The sequence below is a fragment of the Protopterus annectens genome, chromosome 3.part0 (assembly GCF_019279795.1).
Source record: "Protopterus annectens isolate FY-2018-M chromosome 3.part0, PAN1.0, whole genome shotgun sequence".
In the NCBI taxonomy this organism is placed as follows: Eukaryota; Metazoa; Chordata; order Ceratodontiformes; family Protopteridae; genus Protopterus; species Protopterus annectens.
The window spans coordinates 644,645,674-644,668,050 of NC_056731.1; the positions used below are offsets into that span (position 1 = coordinate 644,645,674).

At 41.8% G+C, this 22,377-nt stretch overlaps 1 protein-coding gene across 4 annotated transcripts in view; it reads right to left on the reverse strand.

Annotated features, from left to right (window-relative positions):
• The window catches only part of ELMO1 (engulfment and cell motility 1), a 3,030,107-nt gene that overhangs the window by 2,040,258 nt on the left and 967,472 nt on the right, over window positions 1-22,377 (reverse strand). For all 4 annotated transcript variants that reach the window (XM_044065043.1, XM_044065038.1, XM_044065039.1 and 1 more), the window contains one exon: window positions 20,975-21,074. In XM_044065043.1, the coding sequence (XP_043920978.1) occupies window positions 20,975-21,074 (100 nt within the window). The remainder of the gene's footprint in view (window positions 1-20,974; window positions 21,075-22,377) is intronic.

A 22,377-nucleotide genomic window follows, 5' to 3' on the forward strand; every position in this document is an offset into this window, starting at 1 on the left:
AATAAATAGGGACTTTGTCAGAATTAAATAACTGACAACCAGCAATTCATTTATAGCACAAACCATTAACTTAATAGAAGCTTTAGTTAATTAGTTTAAAGAAACAAGTACATTGTAGCAAAAGTACATTTCAAAGCCCTTAACCTTAACATAAAATCTTTTGAATGTAACAAAATCAAAGGAAAATTCCAACAATAAAAAGAAGAATACTATGGTAAGTAGTAGGCAGAGTTTCATTAAAACTGCATACTTTTTTTTAACTAAAAATGGTTGTAAAGAAATTTTCTCATTAATCCCAGGGAAAGTCTGTGCTTTCAGTGTCATTTGCCAGACAGCTTACTTCTCTTCTAATTCATTCTTCAAATCACTCCCTCTTGGGTCACTATAAATATGTTCTAAAATAGCAAAGTTGAAATTATGAAAGACTTTCCATACAAGAGAATGCCTAAATAAAGGTTAGTTATACAATATAGGTGCTCATAAAGCCTCTTCCTAAGACACTTTTCAGTTTTACCCACATTTTATTGGTGGGTCTTGATGCACAGAAAGCATTTGACAGAGTATGCTGGGACTTCATGACCAGGGCAACGGAAGCATTTGCTTTCCCCTGATACAATTATAAGGCTGATTAGAAGAATATATGAGGGATCTGAGGCACAAATTAAGGTGGGTGGAGTCCTCGCGATAATTTCTGCTTGAGTAGAGGAACCAGGCAGTGTTGTCCACTTTCCCCTTTGTTGTTTGCATTCCATTTAGAACCACTGACAAAGAAAATACAGGATTCAGAAATTCAAGGATATAATTGGTATGGTAGTCAGGGAAAAGCTGGCTCTATCTGCAGATGATATTTTATACATGACAAAACCAGAAAGAGACATTACAGTGTTGTGGAACACTAAGACAGTTTCAATACTTCTCGGGATACAGAATTAAGCTAAAACAAAGGCAACAGCAGTAAATTATGTACCCACACATAAATTGTTTCAATAGCCATATTTATGGGGACATGATAAATGAAGTATTTTGGAGTATGGATTAGAAATGACTCTGCTTGGGCAGCTAAGGTTATGTGGGAAGAGACTAAACAGAAGATAATACAAAAAATGAGCAACTGGAATCTTTAGTCTTATACACAGGTCAGGCATATTTTATCAACCACAGGAGAAGCTGTGGATAGCAATTAAAGAGTTGAAGGATTTTGTCTGGGAAGGGATGACAGCAAGGGTCAAATGGGAGAAGCTGATTCTTCCAACAGTACAAGGCAGACTAGTATAACCCAATTGGTGGTGGCATTTGAGAGCAACACAGTTAAAGCTCTTGTACAAAGCACAAGCAGAAAACTATAATTCAAATGGAAAGGAATGATGCTGATGCAGGTAGGAAGCTCAAGAAATAACGAGAGATTGGGATTTTGGATGCAAACTCTTAAGAACAACAACAAAAATACAGAGTATTATATTCATAAAATAGCAAGGAGTATTCTAAGAACCAAAACAGCATGAGAATGGAGAAAAGAGCTTTTGCCAATAGGCATGACTGTGGTCAGGGATACAGATAATAGGCAAGAGGGGGCTAGAATTTACTGGAGAAAACTGGCAAAGGAACCAAGGTATTGGGAGCAAATAACTAGAAAGGGAAAGGTAATAGAACGGGAATAAGCCAAAAATGTATTTGGACTGCAGGTTAGAGATTGCCTTCCCTATCAAGGACTGATATCAGAGTACAGGCAAAGAGAAAGAAATAGGGGGATCCTGAATGAAGGACCAGCACTGGTAGAGTTTTAATCTAGAACACAAACTGCCATTAAAAAAGGAATAATTAGGAGAGCATGTAAAATACTGCATGATAATTATAAGAATCCGTCAGAGGAGCTTAGAAAGGATTGGAAAGAGAGATTGGATAAGCAATTCACAAATAGATAATGGGAGAATGTATATCTGCCAAATATGCAACAAAGTTTAGAAGATTTAGGATCTTTGCTTGGAAGTGATTACATAGGTATTTTTATACCCCAAGAAGACTCCAAAGATTTTTTCTTCAGGTGGATAGCAAGTGTTGGAGGTGAGACGGGCAGGAAAGAGGTGGCTGGGAACATACTTTCTGCGAGTGTAATGAGCTGGCAGACTTTAGGTATTCCCTGCGAACCGCTCTGTCGAGATGCTAGGTGAGCAGAATGGATAGACTTGGGAAGTGATATTTTTGAGTTATGATACAGAATCGGAATTGCCTAGCACAGGAAAGCCTTGCTGAGTCTAATTATGGTGGCTGCCAAAAAAGCAATTGCTAGAAAATGTAAATCAATGTCTAGACCAACTTTACTAGAAGCAGTGAATACAGTAACAGAGATAAAACAACTGGAATTGGGATATTTAGAAAAGGGAGGGAGCAAACTATATAAGAAAAAAATGGGAATTGTGGGAACAATATATGCAAAGCAGGAATGAGGTTTAAGAGGCAGGATTTGAATGAGCCATATAATGATTAACTTACAATGACTGGATAGATAAGTGATGTATAATGTTTGCAACTACAGTTGCTTCAATGGTGTTTGTGATGTATACTGTTTGCAACTAAAGTGGTGTCATGCTGTTTTTCATTTACATTAATATAAGATTGCCTATGACATGTGTGAAAATTTAATAAAGATGTTTGTTGGGAAAAAAAGGTGACTAAGGAGTCTGATATCTCTTACTCACTTCCCATAATCTTGAACTTTATTTTTCAATCAACTGCTTGCCATTCTATCTTTAAATTTTGCATTTCCCTCAGGAAGAATGCTCAGAGCTCTCAAGATTAACTGCTTGCACCTGCAAACCAGTTGTTTTATTGTAAAAGTAGTCAGCAATGAATCCTGTAAATATCAGTCACAAAAGAATATATGTTTTTTCCTTTAGCAGTAGACTTCTTATAGGTTCATAGGCTCATAGGTGTTTACAAGACTAATGACCACAAGGGCCTTTTTAAGCCTAGCCATGCATCCCAAATCTCTGACAAGTTTTGATAACCTTGATAAGTGTAAGTATGGGCCTGGGAGATGAATCATTTACAGGTTACCTCTGTCCATTAGAGACATAGATACCAAACCAGGGATGAATTTCTGGTTTCCCATCTAATTGCTCAGGTTGCACTTGAATTGGGTTGGGGGGAACTCTGTTTACATGGATGTGGAGCCTGATCCAAAGATGGGGTAGTTCCTGAGATACATACCTCTCTCTCTAGCAGGTCTTATTTATATCACAGACAAGGTTTAAATCTTTAGAATGGGTAATTCTGGTGCTGCTTGTTTTGTGGATATGCAGAAGGTCCATCAGAGTGAGGTCTGACAATGCCCTGTATCCCAGGGATAGATCTACCCTCAAAAGCCTGTAGGAGACAGAACAAAGGGATAGGGCCTTGAAGTGGTCTGCACAGGACATATTACTTACACCCTGTATTCTTTTAGTGAGGAACCTCTGTGGACGTTCAAGTTGTTGGATATGCCTGGGTAGGTGCATACCAAAGGGGGTACTGTACTCAATGATAGGTCTGATGAATGCAGAATCCAGTGGAACAATGACTTCCTTGGACTTGGATGCCATAACTTTGTTTATAAGTTGCGCAACAGAGAAATATTTCCTCACTACTGTAGACACGTGCTGGTCAAAGACTACTGGGTCAACTCTAAGGGGTGTGTTGTCAATATGACAGTTACCAGGGATGGATACTTCCCAAAGGATACTATTATGCATTTCTCGGCATTTAGTTTTAGTCCATGGCTCTGAAAACAGTTCTTTGTCTGTGTCACTCCCTCCTGGAGAACATTTGTGTCAGTGTGAGATTCAATGACAGTTCCTAATTTGCAATCATCTGCAAATTTAGTCAGCCAGAGATCACTGACATTGGCCTTGATTTCTAAGACGTAAATGCCAAAAAGGAGCGGTCCAAGGACTGATCCTTGAGGGACTCCACTTGTGATTGGCCTCTTTGTGGAAGTGGACTCCCCAATTCTAACTTCCTGGGTTCTGTAAGACTAGTGAGACTTATGGGTCAGTAGATGGCCCACCTTTGTGCAGAGGGATGATTGTTGCCTTTCTCCATTCATGAGGCAAGAAGCCTGTTTGCAGGCTACAGTTAAATAGTAATTCCAGAGGTCCTGATTGGTCACGTTTCATGCTATTTAGAATTCTTGGTCTTAGAGACAGCATTAAGGACCTGTTCCCTAGTGATAGTTGGGGAAGTTATATTTGATGATATTTCCTAAGGGAAGGTTAAGAGAGGGGTAAAGGTGGAGCTGAATTTATCAGCCAGGAGGTTTACTATATATTCTGTCTCACTATAGGTGGCTCCATTTACAATGAGCTCTGCACACAATTGTGAACTGCCTTCGAGGCCGCGGACATAGCTAAAGAATGCTTTGTGGTTGTCCTTGGCCTGCGAGGCCAAACTTACCTCAAATTTGGCTTTGGAAGACTATTTGTTCTCTAGAGTTGTTTTAGTTTGATGAGACTGCTTTTATCCTGCTGAATGCTGCATCTCCTAATTTTTGCCATGATTTTCTTCCTCCTGTTATACAGCCAACTGATTTTATGATTCCACCAGGGTGGCTTGGTTTCTGAGTTAGTTCTGTACTTCTTCCTGATGTGAACAGCTGCCTCTCTGTGGCTATTAACATGCTTGTAGAGAGTATTTGTGAACAGTTCTGCATAGGCAGAAGTGTTCTCAGGGTTTATGGGGGCTTGAAATTTTGCCAGGTTCTCACTTAATAGCAGGAGGTTAGCCTTAGAATAGTTCCTGAATATTCCAGGTTTAGCTGGGGTCCAGGTTTTATTTTTCCTTCACAGGAAAACGTTTTGTAGTCTGACCTTACCAGACAAAGCATTACAGTACGAGGTATGCAACAGTCTCCCATATTAGTGAGGACCAGATCCAGTATGGTTGCATACCTGGCTGGTGTATTGGACTATCTGGTCCAGGGAGTTTGTGTTTACAAAATCCAGGATTCTCTGTGCATGTATGTTTGGTATCGTATAGGATTCCCAGTTAACAGTGGGGTAATTAAAGTTGTCAACAAATATGGTACTGGGTTGTATGGTTAGTGCTTCTAATATGTTTAAATACATGGTATGGGTTTCCTGGGTCATATATCTTGCAGGGAAGTGGTACCGAATTTTACCTATGGTGATTTAAACATGGATCAGCTTAAGTGCATTGTCCTGTTTGACCAGCCTTGAAGTATATTTATTTTTGATGTAAATAGAGACACCTCCACCTTTAGTCCCTGCCTGTGAAGTAGTTAGCCTAAATGTGTGGAAGGCATTATAGCCTTGCACTGTTGCTGTGCTCGATGCGGCTTTAAACCATGTTTCAGTGACTGCACAGACATCGGCATTCTCTAGGGTAAAGAAAGCTTCTAGGGAGTGGAGTTTTTTGTTTAGACACCTAGCATGGGCCTCCACTGACCATTTGCTAATGGAAAAAAGTGCAGTCACGTAAAATCTTACCATAACAGCAGATGTTCTTCTCTTCATTGTCGCAGTGTTCTTCACAGTAGGAATCTTTTACCAAGGATAGCCAAATGTCTGGCCAGTATACCTTGTATGTGCCATACATCACACGTATGCTCCCCATTCAGGATGTAGGGCATAAAGGTGATGTATGGAAGCAATTACCCAGAACTGAACTGCCTCAGTAGAGAACAGTCTCCATAGGACAAAAAAGGCTATGAACATCCAGAAGGATAAAACAGAGATGGAAAAGGAAAAGTAAGACCCTCAGCAGAAAGGGAAACCAAAACAAAATCCAAAAGAAGAAAAGGTTGCAGGGAGGGGGCGAATACTGCAACAACGAGGAGAAGGACATCTACTGTTATGGTATGATTTTACACAATTGTACTATGCCCTTATATATCACTGTTGCAGGATTCTTCACAGTAGGAAGAGAATGACATCTCAAGGAGAGTATTGGGGGGTGGAAGGCTGGGAAGAGCCCTCAATGAACTCATACAGAATGATTTAAGCAAAACCTGCTCTCATCCTAGAAACCATATCTAATTTATAATGCTTAATGAAGGTATACACTGAAGACCAAGAAGCAGCTTCAAGGACAGACTTGGTGTCCAACCCCTTAAACAAAGCACCAGACCAGGCTGTTGCCTCTGTGTTGTGAGCTTTGTTCAAGCGGTTGGACACTAATTGGAGTGAGCTCTAACAGAAGTAGACAGACATTTGGCATGAAAAGAATAACAAAATGAAATGGCCTTAGAAATCCAAGAGGAGATGGCTTGCTTAGAAATGGCCAAACTTAATGTCCTGGGATGAAATGAAACAAAAAGCTGGTCAAATTTACAAATGGCCTTAGTTTTATCTAAATACCTGTGCTATCTGTGCCAATCCAAAGTATGTATGACCCCCTCTCACTAGCAGACTCAGGAGAAGGAAAAAGGGAGAGAGTTGAACTACCCGATTCAAAGACAACTCACAGACCACCTTGGGCATAAAAGGAGGAATACAAAGGGTCACCCTGTCCCTGTGAAAAACCAAACAAGACAAGATTAGCCATAAAGACATGAAGCTCAGAAACCTAAGCAGAAGTAAGAGAAAGTAATTACAGTCTTTCAGGTACAATATTGCAGAGAAGCTGAACCTACACAGGCTCAAAAGGAGCCTGGGTGAATTTTTCTAAAACAAAATTAAGGTCGTAAAGAAGAGGAATAGATCTTCCTTGGGGGCCTAAGATGTAGAACACCTTTAAGAAATTGTTTGACCTCACAGACAGACGTCAAAGGAAGATTCAAGGGCAGACAAGTAAAAATAGTAGAAAATGGACCTATAGAAGAAGAGGCCAAGCCAGATTGAAGCAACTCACACAAATAAGACAGAACTAGAGGGACCCTCCACTGAAAAAGAATCCTGATTACAAGCATGGCACCAGACAGAAAAACCTCTTCCATTTGGACATACAAGACTTTCTGTTTGCATATTGTCTTGCCTCCAGTAAAACCATGAGCACATCCCAAGAAAGGAGGTGCCTAAAAAGGAATCAAAACCGTAACATCCATTGTGTCAGTTGAAGAGTAGACATGTGAAGATGGATGAGTGACTCCTTGTCCTGTGTGAGGAGGTCCAGCTGGCGACGTAACTTGTAATAACTGACCCTGGCCAGGTGTATTAAGATGGGGAACCAGTGCTGTCTTAGCCAAAAGGAAGTTACAAACAAGATTTTTGGGGAGTCCAGATGAATCTTCAGCAGGACTCCTGGAAGTCAGGGAAGGAGAGAAAAGGCATACAGAAACATCTCCTTCAAAGGAAAAGAAAGGGCTTCCATCTTCCACACCAGATGGCATGGCACTGAAACAGAAAAGAGGAAGCTGCAGAACTGCCTGTTCAGAGAGGAGGCAAAAAGATCTATACGAGAATACCCCACCACTGGGATATGTCCAGAAAATGTCTCTGTGAAGCATCCACTTGCACGTCTGTGTTATGGACCTGCTCAAGGCGTCTGTCACTAGATTGTGCTCTGAGGGAATACACACTGCCTGAAAAACTAACTGATAATGGACAGCCAGACCTGAAGCCTAAAGGGCTAACCTGCTGAGAGTTTAAGACCCCACCCCCCACTTGCTGACATACCACATCATTGTGGTGCTGTCAATGTAAACCTTCAGAGGGCCTAGACAGAACATGGGTTGAAAAGCCTGAAGGGCCAGAATCACAGCTCTCATCTCTTTGATGTTGATATGGTCTGACTACTGACTTTATGGAGGGCGGACCTTAACCTTTCAGGTGACCACAAGAAGCCTCCCACCCAATGTCTGAAGCTTCGGTGAATAGTTCCTGAGAAGGAACCAGAGGCTGAAAGAGCAGGCCTGGGTTGAGGGAAAGTTGCTGAATCCAACATTCAAATACCTGCTTTAGACAAGGAAAGGAGAGGCACACTGAAATCCAGAGGGAGGCAATGCTGAAGCTAAACTGAGTTGAGATGCACTTGATGCTTTCACATGTGCAGTCTGGCAAGAGGGTTCATAGGAATAGAAGAGGCCACGACTCAGAGGGCTCAAAGAAACTCTCTGACTAGAATAGCAGGCAGAGGAAGGAGAAACTGAAAGAAAGCTGACAAGGACAGAAGTTTTGGGAGGTAAAACAGAGGCAATGTCTGAATCCTGCAACCCAGATAGACGCGCTGAGAGGGAATCAAGACAGACTTTTGGAAGTCTATAGTGAACCCCAGACTTTGAAGGTGAAATATAGTGAACTCCAGATCCTGTAACAGGTAACTGGGAGAAGGCACCTGAAGCAACAGGTCATCTAAATATGGAAACATCTAAATGCCTTGGAGCTTGCAAAAAAGCAATCACAGGAGCTAGGTGTTTTGTGACTACTCCTGGGGCAGTAAGGAATTCAAAGGGCAAAGCAGAGAACTGAAAATAAGAGGAAGAAACAGAGAAACATAAAAACTTCCTGAAAGAGGGTGAATAGGAATATTAAGGTAAGCACCCTTCAGATCCAGGGACACCAATAAAGTCTAGGTAGTACAAAAGGAAGGAACTCCAAGAAAGGTGTTCAGCAAAGAGTGATCCAGAATAGGTCTCTAAGTGCCCTCCTTTTGAGGGACTAGGAACATCCCGGAGTAAACTTCCTTTCCTACTTGTGCAGGAGGGACAGGTTGAATAGTTCCTTGGTCTGCCAGAGACCCAAGGACCTCTGGGAAATAAGGAAGTTGTCCACAGGAGGTTGGGGAATCCCTGAAAAAGAAGGGAGAGACTTCTACTTGATAAGGCTGCCTATGAGCAAAAGCAGATCTAGTAGGATAATTCCAATGGGAAATAGGGATAGGGGACACAAAATATGTTTAAAGATCTTGCAAAGCTTTAGCTTTTTCCTGAAGAGATTTAAACATAGCAGCAGCAGTCTCAAAAAGATTTTAGTTATCCAAAGGAGCATCTTATTCTTAATGCTTTCAGGTAAAGACTGCAGGTGAAGCCGAGATTAATGCCTCATGACAGACCCAAATGCAGCAGTTCTGCTCCAAGCAATGTAAATGAGAATACCTACAAAACAAGCATGCAAATCATCTATAAATGTTCCATACCCAACAGCACTTCTCAAGCCATAATGTGGTAGAACCTTGTAGAAATAGGTGCAGTAAGAGTAAAAAGTAACCACATGGGTCTTCCCAAAAATCAGTGTATTTTGGGGAGTAATGCTTGGCTTCATAGTGTACACGGATAAAGCTTTATGACATATGTTTGCTCAGCATCTTAGTCAATTGATGGGCCAGGGCAGGAGGATGGAAGTGAATGTCTAATGCTAACTTATCCATACAGGAGGGAGACAGATTGACTTGCTGCAGTGACAGCCTTCATGAGGTATGTGCTGGAATGTAAACACATTCAGAGAAAGGTTCAACACACTCTTTACTATTGTAGACTGTTAACATGTGTCACCTCCTCCACTCATAAGTCAATGAGTGGAGGGTTTAAGGGCTGTATGCATCAACAGACCCCAACCCCTACCTGGATGACAATTTCCGTTGTCACTGGGAAATGATGGGTCCAGTTTAACTGTGGGACTCAAAGTAGGGTAGTCTGTAAGTCAGGCACTCATCCTTCCAACAAATCCCTTAAATAAGGAATATTACTGCAGTGGTGACCCCTAACATGAACACTGGCAGGAAGGCACACAAGAAAGTTTCCATAAAAATGAGGGGCAAAACTGCCCAAAGAAAAATTCTTCCACTGAAGTGGACAGAATTGGGAAAGTGTTTCCTTCATGGTGATAACGTCCTTTTCTGTGGTTCCACACTCCCAAAAGTTAATCACTGGGTAGACTTCCCTTAGATTCTGCTCCAGTATAGGAATGGAACTGCTGCTGATACAGCCCGCTAAGACATTTGCTTCACTCAGCAGGTGAATGGTTGAGAATGTGACTAGGCCCTCAATGCCAGTCTGCAAAGGAGATGCATCATCATCCCATGCTTTTTATGTACCAGTCCAATACCTAGTTGCTTGATCTCTGCAGGATGTCTCCCTATAACAAACATGAGGCCAAATGCTTTAAAGTTCCAGCACTTTAAAAATTAAATGTCAGTTCTGATATCAGTGAACTCCAAACCTCTGCAATACTTCCAAACTTTTTTTTTGTTTTTTGTTTTTTTTTGCAGGAGGGGCACATTCCCCTGTGGCTCAAGCACTGAAGGAAGCTTACCCCAACCCCTACTACTCATATATACCAACACACCAACACTGCAGTACCTATTTCTCCTATCTGCACTTAAATTTTCAATGTTCAATGAACTGCATTTACAGTCCTCAGATTTTCAATAGGCACCGTGTAGTACAGACTCAAGCCTCACTGTTCATGATTTGCAAGGTTTATGCGTAGCTCCTTTCCTAGCAGTTCCAAGTGTCCAGTAAGAAGCAGGAAAACAAGTAGACTCCACAAACTGCCAATGAGGCATTCATTATCAGATCTCTTAGAAAAAAATTTTGCAAATGTCTTCACAAGGTGACCCCCCCCCCTCCCCCACCCCTGTAAAAATGTTCTGTAACCAAGGAATGGCCATTGCAGATGCCACTACCAGAGATACCCTTGCAGAAGCCAGTCATCCAAGCCTGAGAGCACCAGAAGACTTTCTCGTGCAAGGTCTCAACCACCACTGAAGGAAACATGGTAAATGCTCTGGGAAAGATGGCAGGCCTAAAGACAGCATGTTGCACTGAAAAAACTGTGATGTATTCATAAAAAAGTGAAGGGATCTTTTAACATGTTCCCAAACAATGATATGCCACTAGGTGCCCATCAAGTCCAGTGTTTCAGTCCACCACAGGCATAGCTATATCACAATCTGCATTCTGAAGCATCTGATGTGTGTGCCCAGGTCTATGAAGGGGTAGTGCAGCACAACACTTTCTTCTCTTTACTGCAATAAAAGACAAGCAGAAAAGGTGTGAATCCAACTATCTTCTCTATTTCTCTCTCTCTGAAAGAAAAGCAGCCCCTTCAAGGAAAAAACACTGGGACTGTTTCACAGCTCAACAGAGACCAACTAATCTTTTATGGGTTGTTTAGTAACACAACAAAATAGGCATTCAGGTGCCTAGGCAGAATGAGAACTCCCAGTGGGATGCGTGGATGTGGACAAGTGTCTGGATGGCAGTCTAGCAGCACGGACATATGGCTGTGTTCATTTCCTTGTGGGCTTAGGAGATCCTCCTGCACCATACCCTTAGGTGGCAGAAGCAAAACTATAGACTGGCAGTATGAACATGTGCCCGGGAACACAAAGGCATAACCGTCTGCAGCATCCAAATGCAAAGTGGGCATGAATATGGCACTGTGAAAGAAAGCCAAGTGATGTGTGGAGTGTTTGGTATGCACTATATGTAAACATAATCACAACTTGCAAAAACGTGCCACAGCATGTAAGAAATCCTGAATATTGCTGTAGTCATACTTATGTTGAAGGATGTGCTGTAGGCAATGCTCCCTTGCAACTATAGCTTTTCTATGAGGTTTCACTGGCACTTCCCTGGGCAGTGATTCTTTTTAGTTATCAGTTAGGTTTTATTCCTGCTGCAGAATGTACAGAAGGTCAGAAAGCTGTACAGTAGGTCATCCAAGTAATATAGCCATCGATGCCATGCTTACATGGGATTATTTGTTTGTGGAAGATCCATGCTACAGTCAAGACAGACATTCCAAAATTTCAGAGGATAAGATGTTGACAGTCACAGATGTGCAGGAGAGTGGGATGCATACTTCCTTGCACAGCCACACACACGAAGGTCAAGAAATGATATAGGTTTAGCACATTCAGGCAGTGTGGAAGCAATCTCCAAAAATGAGGGCACAACATCTACTGGTAAGAAAGCCAGTGCAATCCACTTGCAAATGGCTATAGAAAATGCAGTCTATACTGCAAAGGGCCACAAGGTGATGGTGGCACCAATCAATTTGGACAAAATGGAACAAGCATCCCTTTAGGATACACTTGGGGAATGCCTTACACCTGGCACAAACCCCTGCCTTTTCAAAATCAGTCATGATGTACACTGGATGAAAGGTGCAACCAAAATCTGCAGCCATCCCCTTAAGCATATCTCACATACTGTTCTATGCTGCCTCTGTTTTCTGAGTCATTAGACAGTAAAACAGGGTAACAATCCTAGTGTTAGTGGGAGTGCCAAAGGATCCATGCAAGATGTACAACTGACGGCACACTTCTGCGTGCATTGGGAATGTCCCATCCCAAAGTATGATATGTAACCTGCACAGATCTTCCAGATTTTCTGCTGTAGTGTGTAGCAAAATGATGGAATTCTTGCCATCCATGTTTGACTTTCTTCATAGGAGGAAAGTACTACTGTGGAGTGGATACTGCCTGACATCAATGTCCTCTAGCGTTGCAGGAGTTATGGAAAGACATGCTTGTGCACTCTGCCATATTCTGGTAATGGTGCAATGGAGTGTAGCATGACAAGGCATCTCTTGTAGGACATGTTATCTGCCTTTCCAAGAACACACTGCATTACATGACTAGGCAAATCATTGCTGTGTTCCACACTATGCCTTATTCCTGCACGGAGCACTGCTACCTGTGTAATGGGTGCATCTGGCCCATGTTGGTGTGGTAATGATTTCTGCAGTTCTTCCCATTCCACATGGTGTATTTTGATAGCCTGGCCTCTAGAGCCTTTATCATCTGCTTGATACATGCCCAGTATCATTTAAATAGCACTTTGTGCTCTAAACAACATAGGCAGACATGGGTTCTAATTGACAGACACATGCTATGTTTATATCACAATGATAAGTCTTCTAGATCAACTGTGCTGTTAAAATACAGGTAGTTACCTTTGTTTAGGGATCATCGTGATGTGCCAGGTTTTGGAGTTTAATGCCATAGCGATTGTGCTTTTTGGTCATATTGTCCTGTGGCAAGGCAGTGCTATGGCCTTCTGATTTCAGCACAAAATAGCAAAACTCCAGTATCAAAGTATTTGAAACCACATTCAGAATCAATGTGTTCTTGTTGATTTTCCAGGCCACAGTATACTTGGAAGAATCTGCCATGAACATCCAAACATATGGACTAACTAATACTGCTGGAGAGCTTTAAGAAGCCTGCGTCCTGTAAGACTTGGTAAGGGGACCAGGTGTAGAAAGACGGCCTGATGGATGACCACAATTCACTGCCTGAAAGAGGACTGCTGCATCTCTTAATGCTTTCTCAGCCCTGTGGAAAAACAGCAGGTAAATGGGGTGGCATTAAAAATAAACTCCACACTAGACACCGCTTCCTTCATTTTCTGCACAACTTTGATAATACTAAGAGAAAGACACTTAAGAGAAGAGTGTACCTTGAAAATGGGAATCCAAAATAGGCTGCCTAAGCTTTCTTAAAGATTTAATGTCTGTGCTACACTAACAAAGACAGACTTCAAATTCTGCTGTCCTAGCCAAAGTTTTAGCACAGTCAAAACTGCAGTAAGTTAATTATAAGAAAGGCCACATGGGAGCCAGTTGTGTCTTCCTGAGAGACGTCTTGATCAGGGTGCTCTCACAGTCTTAAAAGTAAATGGCCAACAACATATGACAGAAAAGGAGGCAGATGAGACAGTTTTGGCTCTAAAACCAAGAATGGCTAAGAAAAAAAAACACTTTGCCAACCATGCTCAGAGCCATAATTTTGTTGACTGGTGGCAACATAAGGTACTGTGGTGGTAACTGACACACATAGGCGAGCTAAGCAAATGTAAAACTAGTGATCATCTTTCAGAGTTTATCACAAATGTTAATTCTCCACTTCCTGCCAGAATGTTCACATACCAAGGATACTTAAGTCTTTGGATAGTACAAGTGAATTAATAATATATCTGAAGGTAAGCAACAAAGTCCAGTCCTTCTCCAGCATGTTACACAAAGGATCTGCCTCCCTGCCCAAATTATCATCAGTGGTCTTACTAACACCTTGACTGCCATCTGCCAACGGCAGTCAACTAGGGGTAAGTCCCATTTACCTCTGAGTGCTCAAGAAACACCTTTATGATACAACAAGGCAGTACATGCAACACCATTACACATCTAACACGTACAATTCAGTGGTCATCAGGGATAAAACCAGAAAACAAATGTGTCATTCTGTTTGCCAGACTCAAGAGCTTGCAACCATTTAAAATAAAATCAAGTACAAGGAAAATGTAAGGGACCTGAAAAGGACTGGCATCTAATGAGGATTAAGATCTTGGTGTGAAAAAAACATTTGTTGTGCTACTCTTTTTTGGGGAAGGGGGTGTGCATGCTTCTTTTTAAGTCGTTAACCAACAGGCAGATAAAAGGACTCAAAGGTACTGACTTCATCCTCATGTACAATCTGCTCTTAAAATATGCACAGAAACACAGAAAATATAAATTTACTATACAATTTAGTATACAAGTATCTAGAAACATAACACCCACCATTATAAACATTTTAAGAGTCCTTGTGTGGTACAAAAAATCTTATATATGACATTCTTCTTTGGTCACTCAAACATGCAATAAAGCAATGCAGTCAAAAACAGGGTTAACTTCTTAACTTACAACATTAACTTATGAATAACTTGATGCAGAATCTTGTCCAAATCAGTGCTGAAAGTGGTCTGACTGAAACAATCCACTAAAGACTGCCTTGTTGCATCTATGCATGTCCCAATTTCTATCAGACTCCAAAATGCTGAACACAGCAAGAATCTTGTATCACAAACAAATGAATACCCTTTCAGTCTCTAAGTGCAAGACATTTGCACAAAGCCTGAAATAATGGGTGGACAAAGGCCCAAAATCAGGGACAATTTTTAATATTGCTCTTAGAAACTTAGAACACTGTTAAAATGACAGATTTTGCATTACCATGCATTTTCTGAAGGATATGAAGTCTGAAACAAAAAGAAATGTCATTATTTAATGGCATCAGTGTTCACTGATTTGCCAGAAAACCACAAATCTTGGTGGTGCAGCAGTTTGCGTTGTTGCTTCACAGCAAGAGTTTCTCCGGTTCGATTCTCGGCTGGGCTGCCTTCTGTGCAGAGTCTGCATGTCCTCCCTGCATTCATGTGGGTTTCCACCCACGTTACAAAGACATGCATCTGGAGCGTTTCTCCATGGTCCTCCCCTGAAAATTGACTCATTCCAAGTCGGACTTTCCCAGTAAACAAATTATAAATAAATACAATTGGGAGATATCCATACACAATTTAGAAAAAATCTAAATATTATGACGATGGATGAACATAAACGTAATGGTTACTCAGAAGGTAAAATCAAAGTACAGTTTTGTACCTACCATAAATGTAGATGTTTGAAGATCCACATTGCTGCAGTCCTTACATATGGGTAGTCCGCTGTCCTCGGTCGGCCCGAATACCAAAGTATTAGGCTGACGTCGGTCAAGGCGCTTAAAACTGACATCAGGACGTCAGGGTACAAAAGCGCATGACCGACGTCATTTCCTCAGTCTTTTCTTGCCCCAGATGTCAGAAGGCCCTAACAAGAAAGGCCAAAACCAAAAACCAGCAAAAACTAACCAACCACCCGTGCACTAACAATATTTACAATATGTACAACACAAACCACACCACCACCTTCAACAACAGAGGGGAAGGAGGGAGGGTAAATTGGACTGCAGCAATGTGGATCTTCGAACATCTACATTTATGGTAGGTACAAAACTGTACTATGTTCTTCATCTCACATTGCTGCAGTCCTTACATATGGGTAGAATCCCAAAGCAGAAGTAAGGGAGGATGGCAAAACTATAAAGCATTAGGAGCTGCCAAAATGCCCTGTAAAATTGCAGTGGCAAATCCAGCCCTAGATTTAGAGTAAAGTGGAAGGTGGTAATGCTTAGAGAAAGTATGCACTGAACTCCAAGTAGCTGCTTCCAAAATATCTTTAGTAGCCACCCCTTAAAAAGCTGTAGAAGTGGCAGTAGCCCTAGTGGAATGAGGCCTAATCCCAGCTGGAATCTCCTTACCATGATGGGAATAACAGAAAGCAATACAAAACCAATCCACTTAGAAATAGTTTGTTTTGAAACAGGTTTGCCCTGAGAACCCAAAGCAAAAGAAACAAACAACTGCTGAGACTGCCTGAACCCTTTAGTTCTGCTCAAATAATATCGCAACTGTCTGTGTATATCCAAAGTGTGCAAAATCCTTTCCCCTTTATTTTGGGGGTTTGCATAAAAAGTAGGCACATGAATAGTTTGGTTTAAAGCCACACTAGAAACCACTTTAGGCATAAAAGAAGGGTTAGTACGCAAAGACACCCTATCCTTGTGGAAAATTAAGAAAGGCTCAACTGCCATAAGGGCCTGTAATTCAGAAACCCTTCTGCAGAGGTAATGGCCAACAAAAAAGCAGTCTTCCATGATAAATATTTCAACTCTGCAGATGCTGCAGGCTCAAAAGGTTGTAGAGTGAGTTTCTCCAACACAAAATTGAGATCCCAAGCAGGAGTAGGAGCTCTACGTGGGGGTCTTATATTCTTTGCCCCTCTAAGGAATTGCTTAAACAAAGGCTGAGAAAATAATGGTGGGTCACAGTCATAGTGAGCAGAAATTGCTGCAGCATGAACCTTTATAGAGGAGAAGGACAAACCTTTGTCCAATAACTCAGTAAGGTATTGAAGCAACACTTAAATTAGGTTTAGAAACATCAAAGTCCTTTGCTGTACTCCAAAATAAAAATCTCCTCCATTTATCTGCGTAAACTTTCCTTGTACTAGGCCTTCTGGCCTCCAAAATAACATTCAAAACTTGTTGTGGAAGCTGAGACCCTCCAGGGTTTAAAACAGAATATGCCAGGCTGTCAGATGTAGAGAATGAAGCTTGACATTGAGTAAATGACTGTTCTCCTGAGACAGCAGGTGAGGAATCGAAGGCAAAGGCCATGGAGGCTCCCGTACCAGACTTCTCAGTAATGGGTACCAGTGCTGTCGAGGCCAATCTGGAGCTATTAAAATCATGTTTGGCTTGTCCTGTCTGACCTTCAGGAGTACCTTTGGGAGGAGAGGCAGAGGTGGAAAGGCATACACGTGAAGATTGCTCCAATTGAATGAGAGAGCATCCACTTTCCAAGCTGTGGGATGAAACCTTTTTGTGCAAAACTTTGGCAGCTGGTAATTCAGTGGAGAAGCGAACAGATCTATGTCTGGAGTTCCCCATAACACTGTCAATCTCTGAAATACATGAGGATCCAATTTCCACTCGTGGGGATCCATAATTTGTCTGCTCAACACATCTGCTAAGGAGTTCTGTGCTCCTGGCAGAAACCTTGCCTGAAGATTTAGCTGTAAACTGAGAGCAGTCTCCCACAAAATCATTGCTTGTCTGCATAGAGGATAAGAATGCGTTCCCCTTGCTTGTTGATGTACCACATGACAGTTGTGTTGTCTGTTTGAATCAACACCTGCCCTGGAAGAAGTAAATCCTTGAAAGCTATCAAAGCAAATTGGACTGCTAACATCTCCTTCAAGTTGATATGTAGATGTTGAAGTCTGGCAGGCCACGTGTCTTGTACCCATTTTCCATTTAGATGAGCTCCCCAAGCTTTGTCTGAGGCATCTGTCGTTAAAATCTGACTCGCCTCTGGCCGGGTCACAGAGAGTCCCTTGTTTAGGTGACATTCCTGAGCCCACCACAAAAATTCCTTTTGAATGCAAGGTATTATCTGAATGACAGTGTCCAAATCTTGGCAGTGCTGTGTCCATACATTCTTGAGATACCATTGTAGCTTCCTCATATGCAGTTTGGCATTGGGAAGTACCAGAATACAAGATGCCATGAACCCCAAGGCTTGAAGGACTGTCCTTGCAGTCAGCCTGGACTGACGAGACAATTGGTGGAAGTAAAGAGAAAGATTCTTTTGTTTGTCCGGGGTCAAAAGGCCATCTGGGATGCTGTATTCAGTCTCACACCCAGAAAGCACATGTCCTGAGAGGGTACTAGACTGGACTTTATTTTGTTCACAGAATACCCCAGGCATCTTAACACTGCCATCACATACTGTAAATGATGAAGAAGTTCGTCCCTTCTTGGGCCAGAATCAGGCAATCGTCCAAATAAGGATAGATTTGTATTCCTCTTAGCCTGAAGAAAGCTACCACTGGAGCCAGAACCTTCGTGAACACTCTGGGCACAGTAGATAAGCCAAAGGGCAATGCAGAGAACTGATAATGTGAAGTCCCAGCCCGAAAACGCAGATACTTCCTGCAACTGGGCCTGATAGGAACATGAAGGTAAGCCTCCTTGAGATCCAGAGTCACCATCCAATGATCTTTGCCCAGCAGAGGTAAAAGCTGTTGTAACGTCAACATTTTGAACTTGGGAATGTCCAGATATGTGTTGAGGATAGATAAATCCAAAATTGGTCTCCACGTGTTTCCTTTCTTTGGTACTAGAAACAGGCGAGAATAAAATCCTAGGCCCACTTCTGGCAGAGGGACCGGTTGTATGGCCCCTATTTGAAGTAGTAGAGAAATTTGTTTGTGAGCCTCTAGTCTTTGCTGAGGAGGAACGTCCGGCATGCCTTTGAAAGGAGGCAAGGTATGGAAATAAAACTTGTAACCTTGGTGAATGATATCCAATACCCATTTGTCTTGGGTAATCAACATCCAATTTTCCTTGAAGAGTGCTAACCTTCCTCCCAAAGGTGCTGCCAGGCAAGAAGGATCTGGCAGCTGAAAAAGTAGGTCATTGGGCCTGTTTACGAAAGGACTGGCCCCTGCCCTCACCGAAGATTGTGCAGGTGAACTTCCTGTTCTAGGTCTGAAAGAACTCTGAGCTCTGCCCTACCACGTCTAGATCTACCCCTAGACTGAGAATCATAAGAAGGATACGTCCACCCCTTAGCAGGCCAATTCCTACTAAACTTCGGAGGCTGAACTTGCAAAAATCTTTAACAGCCTGCATAGACTTAGCCTTGTCTTCCATTTTCTTCAAGACTGACTCCACAGGTGAACCAAACAACACATCAGACTGCAAAGGAGCATCCAAAATCCTTGTCTTAACATGGTCAGATAAATTCTGATCCTTCAGCCAGGCGTGCCTGCGAAGAACTGAGCCAGTGGCAGCCACCCTCGACGAGGCCTGCACAGCATCAAAACCACACTGTAATGAATGCTTACCCACCTGTTCAGAGACATGCACCAAATCTTGTAATTCTTTACACTCAATGCCTTCCGCCAGAGCATCCACCTTAGACTTCAATTGAGAAAGAAGAAAGTTTTGATATTTCAACATATGAAACTGGCAATTCAAAGCCCTCATAGCTAAGGTAGAAGATGTATAGACCTTCTTTCCCCATCTATCCAAAGCTCTGGCTTCTTTATCTAGAGGAACCGGATTTTTTACAACAGAGGCCTTGACACCCTTAGGTCCCTGACTAATAGTTTCTGGGTCCGCCCTAGGACTCTTATAGAGATATTTATGAGCCTCAGGCACCCTGTAATACCTATCCGGTTTAACAGGAGCAGGAGGTAGAGAATCAGGATTAAGTGAAGCCTCTGCAAACACATCTTCCACAACATCCAGAACCGGGGGTATAGCCAAGGGCCTATGCTGGGGTAACAGCAAAAATTCCCTAAGCCTTTTCCGAGAATCAGAGAAGTCCTGACCTTCCCACTTAAAATGTTCCCTCATAGAATGAAGTGTCTCTGAAAAAGAAAAATCCTCTGGAGGAGAAGCAGAAGGAGTGGAATCATCTGCATCAGAATCAGAATAAGGAGAGTACTCCTGCAAGTCTTCAGCTGAAGACTCTGAAACATCCAAGCCTGCTCAAAACTTCCCAACTCTGGCTCCACCCTAGGCCTCTTATCAGGAGGGGCAAAGAACCTCTAATCAGAGTAATCAAATCTTCTGCCATTTTAAGCATGTGCTTCTTAGGCACAGACCCTGCTGAACTAGGAGTGACACCAACAGAAGCTAAAACTGGCCTGCCTCTGGGAGAAGCCTTGGAAACAGAAGGAGAAGGCCTAACCACCCTAGGAAGGGAGGGAGTACAGTAACTTGAGAAGCCCCTTCAGCCTGACCTGCCTCCTGAGAGACCACCTCCTGCAAAATCAAAGTCTCCCCCTGAGACTCCAGAGAAGTCTCCGTCGGAACCACCGGTTCCACTGAAGCCTCTAAAGAACCGGCGTCCGCAACGGACGACTCATCTTGCCTGGGTTTAACTGTTTTGTCTTTGCGCTTCTTCGCAGAAGCGGGCGCCGGAGACTCCGACGGCATATTATAATTGCACCGCTTCCCAAAGACCAGCCTAGCACAATCTAACCTTCGCTTAATAGTGCGTTTATTGAACCTAGCACAAAAGCGACACCCAACAACGTCGTGCTCAGGCCCCAAACAAGGAATACACAAAGAATGATAATCCCTATGCGGTATCTGTTTCCCACAAGAAATACAGTTATTCACTTTTTCTGACATCCGGTAAAACACTGAGGCAAGAAAAAAACAAAATATTCCCAACGGGTACTTAGCCAACTTGGATTCGGTCTGAAACTCCGAATTCGAAAAATTTCAGAACGCCGAACGGCACTTGCAACGCTGCTTCTGCATCGGACCATGCGGCAAAAAAGACTGAGGAAATGACGTCGGTCATGCGCTTTTGTACCCTGACGTCCTGATGTCAGTTTTAAGCGCCTTGACCGACGTCAGCCTAATACTTTGGTATTCGGGCCGACCGAGGACAGCGGACTACCCATATGTAAGGACTGCAGCAATGTGAGATGAAGAACATCTATTGTTACATTTCCCTAACAAAAAAAAAGTCAAATTGCAAACATGTACATGCATTTATCACCCAACTGCAATTTCAGCTGTAATACTAAAGAACAGATAAATTTGTGGCTTTCTTCTGTAATTCCATTTTGCAAAGAAGGTAAAAAAACACTACTATTGCAAACTATATTGTTTTAATTACTTTCAACAAACAAATGTTTGTAAAAGTTTGCAGAATTACCTTTTTAACAAATGCAACTGAGAATGTATCCCAGGAAACAATTCCATGATCCATCAGTTCAACAAATGCAGTCAATGTATGGCACAGCATATCTCCGACACTGGAAGACATGTAATACATTAGTATTCTTGGTAGTAGCTAGAACTGTGGTGTAGAAAAGAGGCATTATGATTAAGGAAAGACACCCAGAGATGCATGAAGACTGGTTAGCAACAATGAATAAGCAAAGTATGGAAAATTGCAGAACAAAGACACCAAGGATTTAGAGGCTGGCAAGATAACATTCTGCATACAGTTTTAGTAAGATGTTCAGCAAAATAAACTCCCATGCAGCAACATGCAGCCTTAGTCCTGCAGACTAAAACAACATTCAGTTATCTCTCCTCAAGATGTTTAAAGTTCTCATTTCATACACATAATGCCCAACAATCAGTACCAAGTATAATTTATTAAAATTTTAGATGGCTGACAATGCTTTTACTTTATATGCACATCATTTCAAATGATCAGCTGTAAAAACAAGGTAATATGAGAGAAATTCTCTTGCTATACTACCCTTTTTCAGAAATGCTGGCCTTCAAACCCACTGCTTAGTTCACAAACAGAGATGAGAGGACATCACCATTAATTAGCTTTTCTACTCGAGAAATCTAGGCATTTTAATAGCAGTTTTGTGATGTGAACATAAAACCCACGGCTGGTTTAGATCATCTAGTAAACTTACATTCCGGTCTTTATTAGCAGTTTCTGATTAGAACATATAAATATGTGAATTTGTGTGTGTGTGTACCTTTCAAAGAGTAAATCTGAGAAACATTTTCCTGTAAACTAAACCTACAAAACACTATACAAGGCAGGCATGATGATACTGGTAACACCTACTTAAACATGATAAAAGTACAGCAAATATTTTCTTCTTAGCAGAGTGGACGTATATTTCTGCAAATCCTGCATCATCAAAAAACAAGTATATTGTGTTATAAAATATCGCAAGCTATTGTGCCCTTTTCCTAAAACTAACTAAAGCACAAGTGCTACTTACAAATTAACACTTTGCAAAAAATATATAGTTATGGCAACATTCAGATTGCGTGTTTGGTGTTCCAGCAGACATTCATATAAAATTAGTAAGCAGGTCAAAGAAAAGGGATCTCTCCTCTCTATGGCACACATTGCTACAATTATACAGATTACCTTACTCTTCTAAAATATTGTGTGTGTTGTAATCTTACTTCATGAGACTCCAGATCAGAGTCAATGGCAAAGTAATGAGTAACAGGTTGTCACCAGTTCCGTTTGGTAATTAAAAAAAAAAAAAACAGGCAACCCAGTGGTTTTACAATTGCATTCCACACTCATGATTCTAGTCTAGCATGGGGTGATGGGAAGCCCTTTCAAAAACA